Below are 22231 nucleotides of genomic sequence, written 5' to 3'. Positions count from 1 at the left end.
GGGGGTGGGGCACGCACGTTCCATCTAGGCCAAGTTGGAAAGTGATGAGAATGGCGGGGTCCCACCCACCTAAACTGACAGCTAACCTCTGATTTCATTCTCTTCTATTGGTGGACATGGAGAAGCAGACCTAGCCAATAGTAAAAGCATCTGACTGGCACTTTGCACTGAGGCTTTGGGGAGGAAAGTTCAGAGGGGAAGAGTCAGCATTTGCATTTAAGAGAATCCATTTTTGTCAGTTTCTTTGTTTTAGCCTTGGCCTGTGTGAGCACTTATAAATGGTGATAATCACATATGTATATTTGGGGAGGGGGGCATCATTATAAAGTGAAAACTATCAAGGTTGTGGACACTTACATAAACCTTGGTAATAAATTATACATGATGCTTTTCCTAGGGCTTTTGCTTATACAGGGATCTGTAGAAAAATAGACAGATATGAGAGCTGTGCTTTAGAACTTACTACTGTTGGAGAAAGGAGTTTTCCTTAGGGCTGGGCTCTGACAGTAGTGGGTGTCCCAGCTAAATCTGTTGGAGGATGAAATATGTGAACAAGCTATTTTACACTTAGTTGGCATTGTCTGCAAACTAATTTAATTTAAATCCACTTGGCTGAATTCTTTCCTTTCCTTTCCAGGAAGACAAATTCCATAACAATAACTCTCCTTGATAAAATATTTGCAACTCATGGAATATTAAGCACAACCTAAAAGATACTCCCTTTGAGGTGTTGCTCTCAAGTATTAAAATGATGAGTTTACCCACTGTTTTCTCAAGCAGTCCAAATACAAGCTACAGCCTGGTCCTAACCATATTTACTTGGCTTTTAACCAAAAGCTAACTGGTCCTAACCATATTTTTTCAGAACTAAGTCACATCGAAAGCAAAGGTATTTATTTCCATGTACATGTGTGTTCAGGATAGCAGATTGACAGCCCAATCCCATCCAAGTGTATTCAGAAGTAGTAAGGCATTTCAATAAATGTGTATAGTAGCTAGCACCCTTAATTTTATAGTGATCATTCTATTGGGGCAGGTTTTCTCCCATGTAAAGTATTAGACAGATGTTCTTCAAAGAACACCTAAGCCTCATTCCAGCAGAGAGATGCAACATGAGCCTAAGCACCTTTACTCATAAGTAATTGTCATTGATTTAAATGGTATTTAATTCCCAAGCAATTAGAAATGCAGCCTTAGGCATGCTTAACTCTCTGCTGGATTGTGGCCCAAGTCATATATCTAGAAATAATAATAAATAAATAATACACTGAGATAGTTTGTGATTGTTCTCATGCAACCTTGCAAAAGAGAACCTCATTAATTAGTGTTTATGCACAGATGGCTTGGAAGAGATTCTGGTGTTCTAAATAGAATGGCATGGGTATTTTCATACCAAGTCTTTATCAGCTTACATGTAATGAAACTCTCCCTTTAATTTAAAAAGCTAACTTTTTATAGTCTCTAGTGCCATGTAATTAATACTGCAGATATGTAGTTCATCCTTATATGGATTATAGATTATAGAGCCCTGCCTAATGCAACTTTGTAGTTCCATGATATTTTTTAATGCCTTCCATTTGAAAGTAAAAGACTTCTAATTATAGGTACCTTGAGAAGAGCTAATTTGCCATTTTGCGCATGAGGAAGAAATCATAGAAAACTAAACACACTTTACATCTGGTCGTACAATCATTGCTGCATGGGAGCAGGGTGGTTTGGAAGAGTCCTTAATCCCCAGCCCTGGGCTGAAATAATCACTATATATATTTTGGATTCCCATTTATGCTTACATGCACTTTTGGATTCTTCCCAGATGTGATAGTTATTACCTCCGCCCACTCCCGAGTAGGACTGCCAACTTTTCAAGCAGACTTTACAGTTGCGCCTTTAAGAACAGTTTGACCTCAAACGTTAGTGGGTGACAATTATCTCCATGCTTTGAAGAGCTTTAACTGTGGATGTCTGTACTTCAAGTTGCTGTTAAAGGCACAAGGGCAGGGCAGACTGGGTTTTCCTGGTCAGTTTGCAACCAATTCCTGAGTATCTTGGTAAACAAAGATGTTCTAATGCTTAAGTCTGAAAAATTTCCTACTGGTAATTTCTAATGTATATGATGAATTAAGCAACAGTGGCCCTGTACAGACATCATGCTAAGCCATGATGATAGCAGTTTTGAGATAACCATGTTGGCTTAGCATGATGTCTGAACAGGCATCTGTCACAACCATGGTGGTTTATTAACCATGGACTAACCAGTTCTATGAGGATCTGCAGCACCTACTGGATAGTACGCCAAACAAAGATATTATTTTCATTACAGGAGACTGGAATGCTAAGGTGGGTAGTCAAACGACACCTAGAATTACAGGCAAGCATGGTCTGGGAGAACAAAATGAAGCAGGACATAGGCTGATAGAATTTTGCCAAGACAACACACTGTGCATAACAAACACTTTCTTCCAACAACCTAAGAGACGACTTTATACATGGACTTCACCAGACGGTCGACACCGAAATCAGATTGACTACATCCTTTGTAGCCAAAGGTGGCAGACATCTATGCAGTTGGTAAAAACAAGACCTGGAGCTGATTGTAGTTCAGATCACGAACTTCTTATTGCACAATTTAGAATCAGACTAAAGAGAATAGGGAAGACCCACAGATCAGTTAGATATGAGCTCACGAATATTCCTAATGAATATGCAGTGGAGGTGAAGAATAGATTTAAGGGACTAGATTTAGTAGATAGGGTCCCGGAAGAACTATGGACAGAAGTTCGCAACATTGTTCAGGAGGCGGCAACAAAAAACGTCCCAAAGAAAAAGAAAATCAAGAAGGCAAGATGGCTGTCTGCTGAGACACTGGAAGCAGCCCAAGAAAGAAGGAAAGCAAAAGGCAACAGTGATAGGGGGAGATATGCCCAATTAAATGCAAAATTCCAGAGGTTAGCCAGAAGAGATAAGGAATTATTTTTAAACAAGCAATGTGCAGAAGCGGAAGAAGATAATAGAATAGGAAGGCCAAGAGACCTCTTCCAGAAAATTAGAAACATCGGAGGTAAATTCCAGGCAAAAATGGGTATGATCAAAAACAAAGATGGCAAGGACCTAACAGAAGCAGAAGAGATCAAGAAAAGGTGGCAAGAATATACAGAAGATCTGTATAGGAAGGATAATAATATCGGGGATAGATTTGATGGTGTGGTTAGTGAGCTAGAGCCAGACATCCTGAAGAGTGAAGTTGAATGGGCCTTAAGAAGCCAAGTTCTGCCAAGTTCTGCCAAGTTCTGCCAAGTTCTGCACCTAGGAAAAAGAAACCAAATGCACAGTTACAAGATGGGGGATACGTGGCTCAACCACACTACGAGCGAGAAGGATCTTGGAATTGTCGTCGATCACAAGCTGAATATGAGCCAACAATGTGATGTGGCTGCAAAAAAGGCAAATGCTATTTTGGGCTGCATTCATAGAAGCATCGCTTCCAAATCCCGGGAAGTACTAGTTCCCCTCTACTCAGCACTGGTTAGGCCTCATCTGGAGTACTGTGTCCAGTTCTGGGCACCACACTTTAAGAAGGATGCAGACAAGCTGGAGAGGGTTCAAAGGAGGGCAACAAAGATGATCAGGGGACTGGAAACAAAGCCCTATGAAGAGAGACTGAAAGAACTGGGCATGTTTAGCCTTGAGAAGAGAAGACTGAGGGGAGATATGATAGCGCTCTTCAAGTACTTGAAAGGTTGTCACAGAGAAGAAGGCCAGGATCTCTTCTTGATCATCCCAGAGTGCAGGACACGGAATAATGGGCTCAAGTTACAGGAAGCCAGATTCCGACTGAACATCAGGAAAAACTTCCTGAGTGTCAGAGCAATACGGCAATGGAACCAATTACCTGGGGAGGTGGTGGGCTCTCCCACACTGGAGGCCTTCAAGACGAGGCTGGACAGCCATTTGTCAGGGATGCTCTGACTTGGATTCCTGCATTGAGCAGGGGGTTGGACTCGATGGCCTTGTAGGCCCCTTCCAACCCTACTATTCTATGATTCTATGAAGCATTGCTAATAACAAGGCAGCAGGGGATGACGGTATCCCAGCTGAACTGTTTAAAATCTTGCAAGATGATGCTGTCAAGGTGATGAATGCCATATGCCAGCCAATTTGGAAAACACAAGAATGGCCAACAGATTGGAAAAGATCAACTTATATCCCCATACCAAAAAAGGGAAGCACCAAAGAATGTTCAAACTATCGAACGGTGGCACTTATTTCACATGCCAGTAAGGTAATGCTCAAGATCTTGCAAGGTAGACTCCAGCAATTCATGGAACGAGAATTGCCAGATGTACAAGCTGGGTTTAGAAAAGGCAGAGGAACTAGAGACCAAATTGCCAATATCTGCTAGATAATGGAGAAAGCCAGGGAGTTTCAGAAAAACATCTATTTCTGTTTTATTGACTATTCTAAAGCCTTTGACTGTGTGGATCATAACAAATTGTGGCAAGTTCTTGGTGGTATGGGGATACCAAGTCATCTTGTCTGCCTCCTGAGGAATCTGTATAACGACCAAGTAGCAATGGTAAGAACAGACCACAGAACAACGGAGTGGTTTAAGATTGGGAAAGGAGTATGGCAGGGTTGTATACTCTCACCCTACCTATTCAACCTGTATGCAGAACCCATCATGTGACGTGCTGGGCTGGATGAAGCCAAGGCTGGAGTTAAAATCGCTGGAAGAAACATTAACAATCTCAGATATGCAGATGACACCACTTTGATGGCTGAAAGTGAGGAGGAGCTGAGGAACCTCATGATGAAGGTGAAAGAAGAAAGTGCAAAAGCTGGGTTGCAGTTAAACCTCAAAAAAACCAAGATTATGGCAACCAGCTTGATTGATAAGTGGCAAATAGAGGGAGAAAATGTGGAGGCAGTGACAGACTTTGTCTTTCTAGGTGCAAAGATTACTGCAGATGCTGACTGCAGCCAGGAAATCAGATGTTTACTTCTTGGGAGGAGAGCAATGACAAATCTTGATAAAATAGTGAAGAGTAGAGGCATCACACTGACAACAAAGGTCCGCATAGTTAAAGCAATGGTATTCCCCGTAGTAACCTATGGCTGCGAGAGCTGGACCATAAGGAAAGCTGAGCGAAGGAAAATAGATGCTTTTGAACTGTGGTGCTGGAGGAAAATTCTGACTGCAAGAAGATCAAACCAGTCCATACTCCAGGAAATAAAGCCAGACTGCTCACTTGAGGGAATGATATTAAAGGCAAAACTGAAGTACTTTGGCCACATCATGAGAAGACAGGATACCCTGGAGAAGATGCTGATGCCAGGGAAAGTGGAAGGCCAAAGGAAGAGGGGCCGACCAAGGGCAAGATGGATGGATGATATTCTGGAGGTGACGGACTCGACCTTGGGGGAGCTGGGGGTGGCGAAAGCCGACAGGAAGCTCTGGCGTGGGCTGGTCCATGAAGTCACGAAGAGTCGGAAGCGACTGACCGAATAAACAACAACAAACCACATTCACTAACCACTTGCTGCAAGATGGTTAGTGGGCTCTACCATGGCTTAGAGTGATGTCTAAACAGCCTCCATTGTTAATTGACAGCTGCCATAGAGCTCCGCGGCAAGAGTGGTCAAAGAAGGCATAGCCTCTGAACACCAAAATGGCCAGCAGCACCAAGCACCAAAATGGCTGACAGCGCAAAGGCCGCTGAGATGCATGGCCACCCATCTGGGGGACTGCGGGTTCCTGCAGGAGGCAGGATGGTTAGAGAATGGTTAGTCTAACCACATTGCAAAACATGGTTGCCTGAGTGAGTGGCAGTAGCACTTGCAGTGTGTAGCGGTAACCACTATGCACCATGGTTAGCTTAACCACCTTTCCCCAGTGTGCGTCTGAACAGGACCAATGCCTCCTTGACACCATCACTTGAGAAATATTACGCAATCTCATTTTTTAGCTTCCTTTGACAATTTGGAAATAAAATCAGTGCATCACCATTGGAAATCAGAAAACATTCGCCTGTTTAACGTTTGGTGGGTAACATTAATTAGGTTCCATACTGGTTACAGAGAATAAATTATCTGTTCAATATGAATTGTATTTAAAATTATTTTTAGGCCATCTTTAAGTGTAAAGCCCTCTCAAGATTCTACCCTGGAGTACCCAAGGTTCTACCCTCAGTACCTAAATAAAAAATAGCTGTATATAATAGGGTAGGTTTACAGTCTAGAATGATATTCACAATGCAGGACATGGATTCTGTTAATTAGGTCAGGTTCTACAGATTAAGAATACGTTTGGGATCTACAGAAGCCTGTTTTTCTTAGCCCCATGGAAGTCTCTTCTTGGATGTTTACTGTACAGTTTGTTTTGTATTTACATGGATGAGTGTATATTTACATAACACACAGAGTGGAAAGGTATTGAAAACCCACTATCTGGAGAGTTTAATGGGTAACACAAGTATAGCGAGGTGTGCTGGTAGATAGCAAAGAGCTGCACTTGGAAACTGTGTTAGGTCATACTTCAGGTAGGTTTATAATTTCCTGTAAGCAGTGTTTCTGCAGTATGCAGCTTGCTAACGCACCTAAAAAGGCATATTAGACTTGATACTTGATCACACACTGGCACAGTGTAGCATGCATGAACATCTTCAGTGGAGGATAGCAAAGGTTTACACAACAGAAGATTCAGCCAATGAGCTGATCAGAAAGCCATACAATAAGGAATAATTTTATTGACTTTGTGAAACTTCACAGTCAGCAACAATCCACACCCAGACCATGAAAGCAAGTCCCCTGTCCTCCATACCCTCCTAGATGCTACTTCCCCCTCCCCGCCCCCCACACCTGCCATCTTGACTGTCTCTATCACTCTACTAGCCCTTTAGTCCCCAAAGTCATTGTCCCCCTGTCTTTGTCATGATTTCTCTTCAGAAATAATTTTGTTAGTGAAATAGTTAATCATCATCATTAGCATCTGACGAAGCCAGATCCGGTGAAAGAAAAAATGCAAGATGACTGTTCCGAACTCTCTACAGACTTAGCCTGAAACCCCTGATCATGGAAGCAGAATTTCTGGAGGCATCTCTTCCTCATTATTATTTGTATTATTGTGTTCATGGTGTTACAAATTGAGATAGCCACTTTATAGCATTTCTAAAAGAAACAACACAAAGCAATAATCTACCATGGCACATATGAGTTTTTTTAAGATACCTTTTAAAAAACAATTGCCTCGTGTGGCGCAGAGTGGTAGGCGGCAGTATTGCAACCGAAACTCTCCCCAAGACCTGAGTTCGATCCCAGCGGAAGCTGGGTCCCAGGTATCCGGCTCAGGTTGATTCAGCCTTCCATCCTTCCGAGGTCAATAAAATGAGTACCCAGCTTGCTGGGGGAAAGGTAGTCACGACTGGGGAAGGCAATGGCAAACCATCCCGCTATAGTCTGCCATGAAAATGCCAGCAAAAGCGGCATCCCTCTAGGAGTCAGCAATGACTCGGTGCTTGCACAGGAGGAACCTTTCCTTTCCTTAAAAAACAATTATACAACCTAATGCCCATATATTTATTGTCTAATAGTTGCACAAATAGGACTTTTGTTCCTCTGGTGAAATTTATAGGGTATACTTATTTAAGGGTTTATTTAAGAAATTTAAGGGTGTACTTAATTCATCTGAAAAGTGTCAGGAACTCAGTGTGATATCTTGTCAATCCTTTTCACACTGTATAGATCCTACACAAAGTAATCAGACACCTGGTTATTGTATATTCTACTCCACACTCCTTACAAGCTATTTCTTCAGCTATGTGAATGATGAGGCAGACGTGTACCATATGTTGAAATCTCCTTTGGGTATTTACTGAAGCTAAAAAATAAATAAAAAATCATTCCTCTGTAAACAGGAATAGGTCTGTGATAAGTTGGATGATTCATGGTTATTTGGAATGGGCAGAGGGTTCCTGGGTGACTGGAGTTGCAAGTGGGTAGAAGCTTTTAAAAAGGATCGTGCCAGTTGAAAACCAAATTGTTAGGTCATATTTTTTCTATAGTGATTATATCTAAGGTCAAATGGATCAAGATGCTTATTCTGATGGCCAAATATGGATGGGGGGAGTGCAACCCTGTTGGTTCTTCTGGACCTCTTAGCAGCTTTTGATACCATTGACTATGGTATCCTTCTGGATTGTTTATCTGGATTGGGCTTGGGAGGCACAGTTTTAAAGTGGTTCCAGTCCTTTCTGGAGGAGTGGTCTCAGAAGGTGGTGCTGGGGGACTTCAGTTCCACCCCATGGCCATTAGCCTGTGGAGTGCTGCAAGGTTCTAACTTGTCCCCCATGCTTTTTAACATCTACATGAAACTGCTGGAGGAAGTCATCAGGAGGTTTGGGTTGAAATGTCATCAGTATGCAGATGATACTTGGCTCTACCTCTTGTTTCCATCTGCACATCCCAGAGAGGCTGTGTAACTCTTGAACCAGTGTCTGGAGGCTGTTTTTGGAATGGATGAGGGTGAACTATCTGAAACTTAATCCAGACAAGATGGCAGTACTGTGGGCGCTGCCATTTGCGTACGCGCTTTTTTTTTTCCCCCCCGAAGTCAGCCGTGATAGGCTACGTAAGGATTTACGTAGCCTGTCATGGTGTTTTTTGAAAATCTAGCCGTGATAGGCTACGTAAATCTTTACGTAGCCTATCACGTTTGCTTGAGGTTTTTTTTTTTTTAACTGGGAAAAGGTGGTGGCGGCAGCCAGTTGGAAGACCGGCCGCCGCTGCCGAACTGCCGCCGGGAGCCGCCAGTGCCAGGGACATTCGGGAAAGGTAAGTCCCATCCCGGGGGGGTGGGGTGGCGGGGGGGTGGTGGACCGTTTCTCCACTAATTTCGGGGGGCCGAATGCGTTGGCATTCGGCCTCCCGGAGATTCGTGGAGAAATTCTCCGCCATCCCTAGGTTGTGGAACCGAGAAGTCTAACATCACCAGATAGTGATCTGACCATGACAAGGGTGGTGGATATACCCCCGACTTCCAGATCACTCCCCGCTTCTCCAGAAACAAATACAAGGTCTAGTGCATGACCGACTACATGGGTGGGCACAGTTAGAATATCATGCAGCTCCCAGGAAGCCATGGTCTCCATGAAGTCCCGAGGTGCTCCTGTGAGGATGGCCTCCGAATGTACGTTGAAGTCCCCCAACACCAATAAGTTAGGGGACTGTACACACACATCAGAGACCACCTCAAGCACCTCGGCCAGGGAGTCAGTCGTGCAGCGGGGTGGACGGTACACGAGCAGAATCCCCAGACTGCCCTTCAGGCCCAACCTCCAGTACATGCACTCAGCAACCTTGGTCTCCCGGAGAGGGGGTCTGGTGAAGACCAAGGACTCTCAGTAGATAACAGCCACTCCCCCTCCCCGATCTCCAGCCCTCGGCTGCTGTGCATACAACCGGAAAATCTGGCTGGACACATGGCTGCAAGGGTTGGAGCAGCAGCCTCGGCCAGCCAGGTCTCCGTAATACATGCCAGGTCTGCGCCCTCATCCAGGATCATGTCATCGATGAGGGAGGTTTTCTGGGTAACAGACCTGGCATTGCAGAGCAGCAAACAAAGACCAGAAGATGGAGTCACACCTCCCCTAGCCATCCTTTGGCTCTGGACAGGCCCGGAGCAGGGGACAGATACTACATATCTCTCCCTTGTTCCCCTTACCTGGCATGGCCTGCCCCTAGCACTCCACCAGCACCTGCTGCCCAGCCTCGGTATGTTCTGGCCCCCAGCACTCCCCCCGCTGCCTCCATCAGGTGGACACATGCCCCCTCGCTCCCACCTATCAGGCAGGCTACCCACCCCTAAAAACACAACAAAATCCCCCAGAAATTTAAAAAAAAACAATTAAAAATCCCCTTAAAAATAATGCCAGGCAGGAGTTCACAGCAGTGATAGTGATAGTGGTGGCGATGGTGGTGGCGGCGGTGGCGGCGGCAGCAGCAGCAGCGCAACAGCAGGCCCAGCTCTTCCCCAGTGGTGGCAGCTTCTCCTGCAGGCCCTGGCTCTCCCAGGCCACCTCAGCCAGCCAGCTTATGTAGCCCCTCCAGGAAGGCTTATGCAGCCCCTCCAGGAGGAAGCTGGCTTGGTACCTGGGGGCCTGGTCTTGCAGGGACTGGCGGTCTGCCAGGCAGAAGTCCGCAGGGAAGGCCTGGTGTTGGTGGCGGTGGCAGCAGCAGGCCCAGCAGCAGCAGGCATGCCTCTTCCCCAATGGTGGCAGCTTCTCCTGCAGGCCCTGGCTCTCCTGTTCCTTCACTTTGTTCTTTAATAACAACATCAAATATCACTAAATTTTGTACACATTTTTACAGAACTCCTTGCAGAACCCCACCATATAAAATCTCACACGTTTTATATTTATTAATTATTTTACTTGTTTGTGATGATATTTAATAGTGCTTCATTAATTATTATTTCTTTTTTTACCTGCCATCCACCAAATAGTAGTTCCAATATCCCACGTTTATCTTAATTGATTATGATTGCAAACAATACTTTTTATGGAAAATTTTAACATTTTCAACAACTTTGGTTAGTAAATTTTTTCTCACTGTGGTTGATTTTAACCCTTGACATCAGCCATGGAGAAAGGGAGCTCTTGTAATGAATGGAGTTGTGACATTCTCCAAAGGTGAGAACACATTCTTGGAAGTACAATATATGTTTCATTCCAGGTACAAACAGATCAAAGGTTTTGTCTCATTTTGGCAACCTTGTCTTTGATTTCGTCCCACTTGTGCAGAAACAGAAAACAGACCAGCCTGTTGCTAGATTGTTTCTAATTAGTGAGTTCTTTGGAAAGGAGCACCTACCAAACAGACTTGAGGTCACTTTTATTAGAGGTCTCAGAACCAGTTTATATTGATGGCTTGAGGGGAAGTACATATTAGAGGCACCAGCATAAGTATCCATTCCAATGTCTGGGTGCTTTTCAGTCTTTTTGGATGCCATACACTCTATTGTACAATGACTGTGGCTTTAATGGGTGTTAGATTTTGTATAGATTTTTGTATTACAAAGCTGTGGATGGGAATAGTTCCTTATTTTACATGAATTTAGTAGTGTAGTATGGAAGTATGTAATTAACAATACAACTACAACTTTCATGTACACACCATTTCCCGATTCTAATGATACTTTTGGTGTTACAGACCTCTGTTAAGCATGATCCTAGAATCTTAACCTGAACATTTGGTTTAGGTGTCTCTTGATATGAACTTAAATGTGTAACTGCAAGAGCTGTTGTTGTTGTTGTTCAGTCGTTCAGTCGTGTCCGACTCTTCTTGACCCCATGGACCATAGCACGCCAGGCCTTCCTGTCCTGCGCTCTCTCCCGGAGTGTGCTCAAGTCCATATTCATTGCATCAGTGATGCTATCTAGCCATCTCATCCTCTGCCGTCCCCTTCTCCTTTTGCCTTCAGTCTTTCCCAGCATCAGGGTCTTTTCCAGAGAGTTTTCTCTTTGCAAATCGCACAGAAGGAAAGTGTCCTAAATGACACTGCTACGTTATGCCTACGTAGAGTCCCTAGGGAACTCCGTCATGCCCCCTCTTTAATGAGCTTCCGTCGTGCATTAAAAACGTGGCTGTTCAGGCAGGCATTTGGGGTGGGTTAGGGTATTTTAGAAAATGTTTTTATTGTAGAATTTTATTGTTTTATTGTATGTTGTACATCGCCCAGAGTGGCTGGGTGACCAGCCAGATGGGCGATTAATAAAATAAATAAATAAATAAAAATAGAATCATAGAATAGCAGGGTTGGAAGGGGCCTACAAGACCATCGAGTCCAACCCCCTGCTCAATGCAGGAATCCAAGTCAGAGCATCCCTGACAGATGGCTACCCAGCCTCATCTTGAATGCCTCCAGTGTGGGAGAGCCCACCACCTCACTAGGTCATTGGTTCCATTGTCATATTGCTCTAACTGTCAGAAAGTTTTTCCTGATGTTCAGCCGGAATTTGGCTTCCTGTAGCTTGAGCCTATTATTCTGTGTCCTGCATTCTAGGATGATCAAGAAGAGATCCTGGCCTTCCTCTCTGTGACAGTTAGTGACCCAAGGAATCCTCTGCACTGTTGCACTGGCCAGAACTGCTTTGGGCAACCTCCAGAAATGTATTTTTGGGCATTAGATCTCTATTAGGACCAAACTAAAGCCTTGTTCAGTCAGCTCCCTGTGGGTAAGGTCTACACACAGGGAGGGGAGGATAGACGCACTAGTTTCACCCCCATTTCACCATTCTTGTCACCCTCTACATATGGAGGGTGGCTGTCTACAGAGGAGAGCCTCTGCTATCTGTGGAGACTCTTCCTGAGATGTTAAAATCCAGGAAAATCAAACGGAGGGTGATGAGAATGGTGAGGGAGGGATGGAGCTGGTATGTTTTTCCCCACTCCCCCTCTTCACGTGAAGAGCTTACCCATAAGGAAAAATATTTATTTATCACATTTCTATACTGCCCAATAGAGCCTTGTGTGGCACAGAGTGGTAGGTGGCAGTATTACAACCGAAACTCTCCCCACGACCTGAGTTCGATCCCAGCAGAAGCCGGGTCTCAAGTAGCTGGCTCAGGTCGACTCAGCTTTCCATCCTTCTGAGGTCGGTAAAATGAGTACCCAGCTTGCTGGGGGAAAGGTAGTCACGGCTGGGGAAGGCAATGGCAAACCACCCCGCTATAGTCGGCCATGAAAATGCCAGCGAAAGCGGCATCCCTCTAGGAGTCAGCAATGACTCGGTGCTTGCACAAGAGGAACCTTTCCTTTCCATACTGCCCAATAGCTGAAGCTCTCAGGGCAGTTCACAACAATTAACACCATAAAATACAGCATGGTAAAACATATAAAACTTTAAAAAGTCTTAAGCTACAGTATGAAACCAAAGTAAAAACCTAAGTAACGACTGAATAGGGCTTAGCTGTAATGTTTATTGCATTAATGTCATTAACATGCACATTTTTTGTTATGTACATAGAAGCCATGGCAAAGCCTGAGCATCCTTGGGATGGGGTGGGGGCATTAATGCTTTCTTTTCCTGTCACTGTCCTGTCAAAGTTTGGCTCTCAGAAATTGCAGTTTGCATTTCAAGCAAAGCCTCCATTGTTACCAATGGAGTCTTTGCCTGAAATGCAAATAGCAACTTCTGAGAGGTGATTTTTATCCAGACCTGGCAGGTTAATTTTCCCTCCCCTCAAGGTCCTGAGACTACTCATGCTTCTCTGCAGCGCATATTAATTGCATTTACACAATTAACATCTCATTTAGTCTGGCTCTTAGAAGCAAGGTGTTTTATTAGAGAAGCTGTGGGCTGCAGTCCTGCACACACTTCCCTGGGGCAAGCTCCATTAACCTCAGTGGGACTTACTTCTGTGTAGACATGCATAGGGTTGCACTCTTGGTGCTGTCCTGTGTGTGCTAACTCTGGGTACTTGGCTGCAACAGAATTTGAAGCAAGCAGAGGGAGAACCTTGTCCTGCACTATTCTCTCTTCCCCCGCACCCCCCACCCCCAAAATGACATCTGCAGTGTGTAACTCAGTCACATGGCCAGAGGATAAAGTACAGAAGAGCTGTTGAATTCAATGTTCCCTACGGGCATGATATTATGAGCATGATACTACAATATTATCTGTGTAAGGACCAGATCTCTGAGCTCATGCCATACTACAGCACATTAGTAACCCAGAGAGTTGAAATCCGACATTTTGGCATAAAGGATTGGCTCAAGGCTGATTTAACCACTATGGTCCCTTCGTGGAGACTATCCAAAACATCTTTCGTATTGAAAACAGGACACTGATGTAATGAAGTAGCTCTGAGGAAGCTCTTCAGGCTTATTATGCCAGGCTGGGCTAAATTACAGTACACTGGCGTTATGTTGGATACAGCCCATTGGTTTGCAATGATCAGCATTGTTCTTGGACAACTAAGCAAATTGCTTTCTCATGCAAAATCTTGGGAAAGACATTTTTCATTATTCCAGACTGTTAGTATTTTACTGCTGTGTACAAATGTCCTAGAATCGGTTGCACCGGTGCTCACAGTGGTTGGCTTATAATCTCAATAGCATGTAACCAAGAATCTTCATAGGAGCATTGGAACCTGTCTTATACAGAGTCTGATCATTGGTCCATTTAGCCCAGTATTGGCACTGAGTGGCAGTGGTCATCTGGACTTTCAGAGGACCATAATCCTCTACTGAAGATTGAACCTGGAACCTTTTTCGTGGGAAACACATGCTCTGCCATTCAAATACAGTCATGCTGCTCTGTGCTAAATTGTTTATAAACCTCCTTCTTTTCATTTATATTAACATGTCATGCTTGCATGTATACATTTGAGGCTACACAGTCTGGGGACCCGAGATTGTGATGCTTTGGTCATTACTTAATTCCCGTTAAACGGGGGGGGGGGGGCATCGGTAGGCAATTATCATGGCCTGAAGGACTGATTACATGCTGTGCACAAATACACACAAGATGTGTGGAAAGAAAGGAAGGAAGGACGGAAGGAAGGAAAAGCAACTTCAGGAAGGGGGAATTTAAGACACAGCAATGCAATGAATATGGACTTGAGCACGCTCCGGGAGATAGTGCAGGACAGGAAGGCCTGGCGTGCTATGGTCCATGGGGTCACGAAGAGTCGGACAAGACTGAACGACTGAACAACAACAACAAAGGAAGGCAAGGTGCTTCACCTTTTCCCCACCCATCATTTCTCCATTCCAAATCCCCCCTCCCCAGCTTTTACCACTTGAGTATTGAAAACAGGATCAGGGATTCACTTAAATCTGCACATAATGTGTAGTTAAACTCCAAAATATTTGCATATTGCTACTCCTTTGGGCATGTTACTTAGCCCTGATTTTTGTTGATTATATCTCACCTTATGCCTAGCCATTTTGTTGACTTCTCTTCCATTGTTTTCTCCAGCAGGAAAGGTTCCTCTGAGGGGAGTCAATTAATTATTTACTACCATGAATTCCTAATCTCAATTTTTCACACTGTAAGTTGATCTGACAGTTCTATGTTTATACATACAGTGAGGCAATTTCCAATTTAATTCATTTCTTGGCTTGTGCCTTTTTATTGGAATCACTGAGGAAATTGGGTGCTGTCTCACTTAGCTGTTACATTGTTGGTTCAGACTTTATGAGAAATAATCTTGGCTGCCATCCTGTATTCAGGTCCAAAACCATTCAGGTCAATTAGACGTAGGCATGTGCAACTATGTACAAAATCACAACTCTTCTCTGTTTGTTCTAACAGTAATACGTAGCATATGTAGAGCACTGTAGAATGTTCAAAGTACTTCAAATCATAGAACCACAGAATTGTAGAGCTGGAATGGACTTTGTAGGACTTCTAATCCAGACTTCCCCAAAACTGACGCCTTCCAGATGTTTTAGACTACAAACCCCAGCATTCCTGACCATTGATCATGCTGGTTGGGGCTGATGGGAGTTGAAGTCCAAAACATCTGAAGGGTGCCAGATTGGGGAAAGCTGATCTAGTCCAATCCACTGCTCAATGCAGGTTCTGCACTGCAGGGTATAGTTGCAGCATCCCTGACAGATGGCAGGCCATGCAGCCTCTGCTTAAATGCTTCCACCAAAGGAGAGCCCACCAGCTCCCAAGGAAGTCTGTTCCACTGCTGTTAGGAAGTTTCTCCTAACGCTTTGCCAAAATCTGCTTCTTTAGCCCTGCTGCCCTGTGGTGGAACTTCACATTCACTATTTCATTAATTCTCACAATAATCCTGTAAATTATGTCAGTATTATTATTCCCATATTGCATACGGGGAGGACAGGGGTGGTAGTGGTGGTGACTGGCCTAAACCCATCTAGTGAGTTCATGACAGAGAAGAGATTTGAATCGGGGACTTCTTGGGCCATACCTTGTGCAGCACAGTCCTGAGCTTGTTTACTTGGAAGTAAAACCCACTGAATTCAGTTGGATTTACCCTCATGTAAAGTGTACATAGAATTGCAGCCTTAGGCCCTATGCTGCACTAGCTCTGAATACAAACACTATAGCTCCAAAATACATTATACAACAATAATGACTTATGCAGACCTTTTCCTGCCACATTTTGTTTTAATCCTTTTCACAAAAAGGGCTGTATCAGTACAAAAGCAGGTACACACATGAAGTACCATCCCAGTGGCGGGACAGCCTCAGCTGCCCCACTTCCTGCACCATTCTAAACTTCTGCGTCTGTGGCAGAGACCAGGTGTGGCAGACACCAGGGCTCCGCAGTAACTCCCTGTCTCCTGCAGAGAATTCTCATGCTGCTCTTTGAAGGAAAAATAGCCGGATGGGTTGATTTCTTCCACCTCATGCTCCACAGCTTCTCCCTCCATCTGTTGTGCAGCAAGGGGTGCTATAGGAGCCTTGGGCAAGATAGCCTAACAAGATTAGGATGTGCATCTTGTTCTTTTGTCTCTATATTTCACACACCTGTAATTATGCCAAATTGTCATATGGTCAAACTGCAGGATGGTACAGGGGAAAGGGTTAAATACCCCTGGAAGATTAGCAGCTCTGCTCCCAGGATGCATTCAGTTAGAAACACAACAAACAAACGGAAAAAAGGTCAGGCAATCCCAAACAGCTTTCCCAGTGCAACACGCAGTTTGGCCTACAGATGCATCATCCTCGCTTCTCTGCTGCTTACCTTGTTGTTTTACCATCAGGGTAGCAACACAGCTATGGTTCTGCCTGTGTTAGAAGGAGCAGGGCCAGCCCTAGGATAAACAGTACCCTGGGTGATGAGTGCCTTTGGTGTGTCCCCCGACCCGGTCAGTTTTGCAGGGCCACCCAGAGGATTTATGGGGCCTGGTGCAGGTGTGATGTCCATCGAGAACGACATTGCTCAAAACCTTGATCTCTTAGCCATGTGCTTCATTTTGCACAAGCCAAAGTTTGAAAAGCCACACTCTGAGCAGTGGCAGTGCACTATGCAACACAGCAGAACTATCACAGGTTTTACTTTTAATAGCCTTTCCTATCTTTTGGTAAGCATTCCTTATTTCGCAATATCCATTATTTTTTATCTTTAAAAATAATAGAGGAAAGTTATTTAGGAAATCCAGCTGACCTCTTACAGCTTACGGCTTTATTTTATTATTATTTATATACTGCTTACAGTCTTTTCAGTATTTCAAGTGCTAAGTGCTTGGCAGTGTTGCCTCAAAGTAATGCTGTGCTCCACTGATTTTGACCTAGCGCAAATGACATCAAAGCGGAAACTGAAACATAATTTACAGCTAATTGAAGGAAGATCATTTTTGTCGTTAGTACCCAAACAACCTGTGGAATTGTGAAAGAAAGGTGATAGACACTTGCTTTTTGCCGCCCTAGTTCACTTCAGACAGTACATTAAAAAAAGACAGCCACTGAGCCCAGCTGGGCTCCCCACTCAGCTAGGCGCCCTGAGCAACTGTCTAGCTCACTCACCCCTGAGGCCAGCCCTGAGAAGGAGCCCTGTCACATACACATGTGACCGGGCTAGAAATAAAGGCTGTGTAAGCCTTTTGCTAGGATGTAAAACCACTTTTGTCCTCCTACATGGGCAAATGTTCAAAGTCACCATTGCCCCTTTTGTATCGTTTCCGTTCACACATCACAGCAGTTTTGCCAGATCAAAATAGGAATGGACACTTTTGATGTTGTTGTTGATGATGATGATAGAGAATAATAGCCAAAAATAATGGACACCTTTGGGATCAGAGGCAGTGGCATCCTTCCCTCTCATAGAGAGGAGGGACAAGAAGCAACAGTAAGAACCGGACATGGAACAACCGATTGGTTCAAAATTGGGAAAGGAGTACGACAAGGCTGTATATTGTCGCCCTGATTATTTAATTTATATGCAGAGTACATCATGAGAAACGCCGGGTTGGATGAATCACAGGTCGGAATTAAGATTGCTGGGAGAATTATCAACAACCTCAGATACGCAGACGATACCACCCTAATGGCGGAAAGTGAAGAGGATCTAAAGAGCCTCTTATTGAGGGTGAAAGTGGAGAATGCAAATGCTGGTTTGAAACTCCACATTAAAAAAATGAAGATCATGGCATCTGGCCCCATCACTTCCTGGCATATAGAAGGGGAAGAAATGGAAGCAGTGACAGTTTTTATTTTCTTGGGCTCCAAGATCACCGCAGATGGTGACTGTAGCCATGAAATTAAAAGACACTTGCTCCTTGGGAGGAAAGCTATGGCAAACCTAGCCAGCATAGTAAGAAGCAGAGACATCACCTTGCCGACAAAGATTCGTATAATCAAAGCTATGGTTTTCCCAGTAGCAACGTATGGCTGTGAGAGCTGGACTATAAGGAAGGCTGAGCGCTGAAGAATTGATGCCTTTGAACTGTGGTGCTGGAGAAGACTCTTACGAGTCCCCTGGACTGCAAGGAGGTCAAATCAGTCAATCCTAAAGGAAATCAACCCTGACTGCTCATTGGAAGGACAGATACTGAAGCTGAAGCTCAAATATTTTGGCCACCTAATGCGAAGAGAAAACTCCCTGGAAAAGACCCTGATGCTGGGAAAGATTGAAGGCAAAAGGAGCAGGGGATGGCAGAGGATGAGATGGCTAGATAGCATCACCAATGCAATGAATATGAATTTGAGCACAGTCCGGGAAAGAGCGGAGGACAGGAAGGCCTGGCGTGCTATGGTCCATGGGGTCACAAAGAGTCAGAGACGACTTAACGACTGAACAACAACAACAACAGCTGAGGCCAGTTTCTCCTGGCACAGTTTGGCCAGCCAGGAAGGGCAAAGGACAAGAGAACATGTGGTAGCATGCCCCTCTCCATGCACCCTATGTTCTCAAGTGAAATAAGCTGGGACTGACCCAGTCGAACATACTGACAACATATGAAGATACTGTTTGCATGTTCCCATTCTATTGTGTGGTGGTGCCTGAATATGATGGACAAGAAGTGCTTATAATGGGGTTTTATGAGAGGATAACCTCAGCACTTTTCTGCCTTTATGGCTGGGTTTCAAAAAGCAGTTGACCAGTAAGAACATAAGAAGAGCCCTGCTGGATCAGGCCAAGGGTCCATTTAATCCAGCATTCTGTTCACACGGTGGCCAATCAGCTGCCCACGGGAAACCCACAAGCAGGACATGAGTGCAACAGCACCCTCCTGCCCATGTCCCTCAGGAACAGGCTGGGGCAACAGAGAGATAGGTCTGTAAGTGCTTAAGAACCTGATAAGCATCAATCCCACACATACAGTGTTCCTCTTTGTAAGACTGGCTGAGTGGTGATAGTGGTGTCGGTGGCCTCTGAGAACAACCTTCAGTGTGGTGTTATCATCCTTGTCTCTGATCATCCCAGCTGACTAATGGATAAGTCATTGGAGAAATTCCTTTTCAATGTGGGAAGCAAAGGGATGTTAGGAACAGAATGTTAGCAAAGGGAAGTGCAGTTTAATGCAACAGATGTGGCAAAATGCTTGTAACAATGCTCTTTGTTTAAAACTCTAGATCAGTACATACATAATATTGCCAGAATATATTAGTCATATTATTTATATATACCTCTCAATCCAGAGCTTTATCATTCAGATCATTTTGTTTGTATGCATCGCGTGTCCCAAAATGCTGTCATTTCAAAGGAATCCTTTGTTTACAAACACACTCTTAGATTCTGCCCTCCAGGCATCCCAATGGATTTGCCTCAAGATTACAGCAGTTGCTTCTTTTCACTTCTAAAACCACCCAGCCAGCCAGACTCCTATCAGGGCAGCTGAGAGAAGAATGGATGTAACTGCCTGCTTATAAGTGAAAATCACCTCGATCTAAAAAATCGAGGTGATGGGTGGCAATTGGAAAGTGATCTTGTATATACCGAGAACACGGGGTTCTGTTTAAGAGCTCCGTGTTTTAAGGTTCACTCTATCCCAACATGAACGGAGAAGGGGACGGAAGGATGAGATGGCTAGATAGCATCACTGATGCAATGAATATGGACTTGAGCACGCTCCGGGAGAGAGCGCAGGACAGGAAGGCCTGGCGTGCTATGGTCCATGGGGTCACGAAGAGTCGGACACGACTGAACGACTGAACAGCAACAACAACAAACATGAATGGACTAATTCGATGTTGTAAGGTCTTGAGTTTTCAGGCGTCAGTTGAATCCTGATTTCTTAAGTGAAAATAAATAAAATAGATCTCTTTGAACTATTGTTGGTATAAAGGAGGCAAGGCGTACGTTGTAGCGCGCAGAGACAGAAAGACTTCAGAAGCTACCTGTTTTTGCAGTGGCCTCCCTGACTGACTGACAGGAGACAGTCCCAGGAGACTCTCCTTTGTGAGAGCTCATTCTTCCCAAATCGGACCGGGATAATTATAGCTGTGTGTGTGCGCGGGCGCGCGCGCGCTGCACTTTCCAAGCACGCTCCAAGCGGGAGCGCAGCGGGGCGCTCGCTTCCCTCCCTCGTGCCGTCCAGAGGCCAGGGCACTGACAAAGACCCGCTCGCCACGCAGAGGCGGGTGGGCACGCCTCGCTGGCACGCCCGATATTTCTGCCCGGTCCGGCAGGGCTGGGATCCGGAGCGGTCACGGACTAGAGCGCTCGTTATGCAGGCAGGAAAAGCCGCCCGCGATTGGACGTAGTAGGCACCGAAGGCGAGGGCGGGCGGCGGGGAGGCCCACAAGGAGGCGGAGGAGAGGAAGAGCGAGAGCTGGGCTCGCGGCGATGCGGTGTGAACACCGTCGGGGGAGGCCAGCGGCAGAGAGCCGGGCGTCTCACCTTCCCCGGCCGGCAAGTCGCGTGCTTGAGGCGCGCCGCTGAATCCCCTCCGGGCTGGATGAAGCCGAACGGGGCCAAGGCAGCGGAGTCGCCCCGCTCCGCGCCTCTCTTCCTCGCGTGGATTTAACACGGGAGCCTCGCGGGATGCCCTAGCTAGCTTCGCTCGGCCACTGCGGCGCCTCCGTGGCTTCGCGGCGCCGGTCCCAAACGGGGCGATGGAAATGAGCATGAAGAAGTTCACGGTGCGCAGGTTCTTCTCGGTGTATCTCCGCAAGAAGTCTCGCTCGAAGAGCTCAAGTCTAAGTAGATTTGAGGTAAAGGCCGAGCCACGCAGCCAGGAATGTTCACGGTCGTGGTGACTCCACCGGTACCTAACAAATACTCGGTGTGGCGCTGAAAAGTTCGCGAGGCTGGTGTATCCTCTTTCTTTCTTTCTTTCTTTCTTTCGTACTTAGTAATGCTTATTGCTGGGAAATGTGCTCATTACGTTGCAGATGCAAGAGTCTTGGAACACGAGAGAAATGATCCAAATTGGTGTTTCTTCTCTTTTTTCTTTTTTCAATGTTTCTAGTTTATTGAGGGGGGGGGGGAGAGAAGAAAGAAAAAGGGCTAGACGCAACAAAGCAGAATCGGTGGGGGAATCATTTCCTCAATTTCACAACTATTTCTTTAAATGTAGGGCTGACGGTTTGTTTGTTTTATTTTATTCTGCCCTTTCTCCAAGAAACACAGGAAGCGCCCGTGGTTCTCCCTGCCTTCCTGCATCTATTGTATCTTCACAACAATCTTGTGAGGTAGGTTAGGCTGACACCACACTGTCTTTATTCCCCTGGAGCATAATTTTAATACACATGGAGATCGTCCTTCAGTTCAGTTATTGGTAAGGCTAGAAATTACTGCTCTTCAGCCTGAAGCAAAGAAGGCTTCTGTGTAATTCAGAAGTCTTCTGACCTGACAGCTGTGTTAGTAACACAGTGCAATGACAAGCATCACCTGGACTTTTTTTGGATCATGTCAGTCTTTGTGGCCAGTGATGCAACTGTTCTTGCTTTGCTATTATGACAAAAAGGACTCTGATACAAGACAGTGAAAAGGTTTCAAAGAGCCATGGTATCACATACATTAATAGTATCAAAATTTGCATCACAAACCTATGCATGTCTACTCAGAAATAAGTCCCACTGAGCTTACTGGGACTTCTTAAAAAGTACATGTGCAGCCTGACAACACAATCCTATGTATTGTGTTGAAATAAATTCAGAATAAATTCCACTGAGTTCAGTGGGACTTTCTCCCAGGTAAGTAAGTCTAGGATTGTTGCCCGTTTGGCTCTTCTAGTTTCCCCCTCCTGTTCCCAACTACTGCAGCTGAGAGTTTGTCTAATGCATTGCATAGGATTCTGTGCAATACCCTGT

General features: G+C 45.1%; 1 protein-coding gene across 1 annotated transcript in view; it reads left to right on the top strand.

The window, feature by feature from the left end:
* Positions 1-20399: 20399 nt before the first annotated feature.
* Positions 20400-22231, top strand: part of RPS6KA2 (ribosomal protein S6 kinase A2) — a 186090-nt gene continuing 184258 nt past the window's right edge. The window contains exon 1 of the mRNA XM_084827999.1: positions 20400-21130. Within this exon, the coding sequence (XP_084684125.1) occupies positions 21032-21130 (99 nt within the window). The 5' untranslated portion in view covers positions 20400-21031. The remainder of the gene's footprint in view (positions 21131-22231) is intronic.

Source organism: Heloderma suspectum, chromosome 1 (assembly GCF_057233095.1).
Source record: "Heloderma suspectum isolate Gila_16-S chromosome 1, 16-S_ref, whole genome shotgun sequence".
In the NCBI taxonomy this organism is placed as follows: Eukaryota; Metazoa; Chordata; class Lepidosauria; order Squamata; family Helodermatidae; genus Heloderma; species Heloderma suspectum.
Note: the sequence above shows the minus strand (reverse complement) of the source record. Positions and strands in the feature narration are given on the sequence as shown.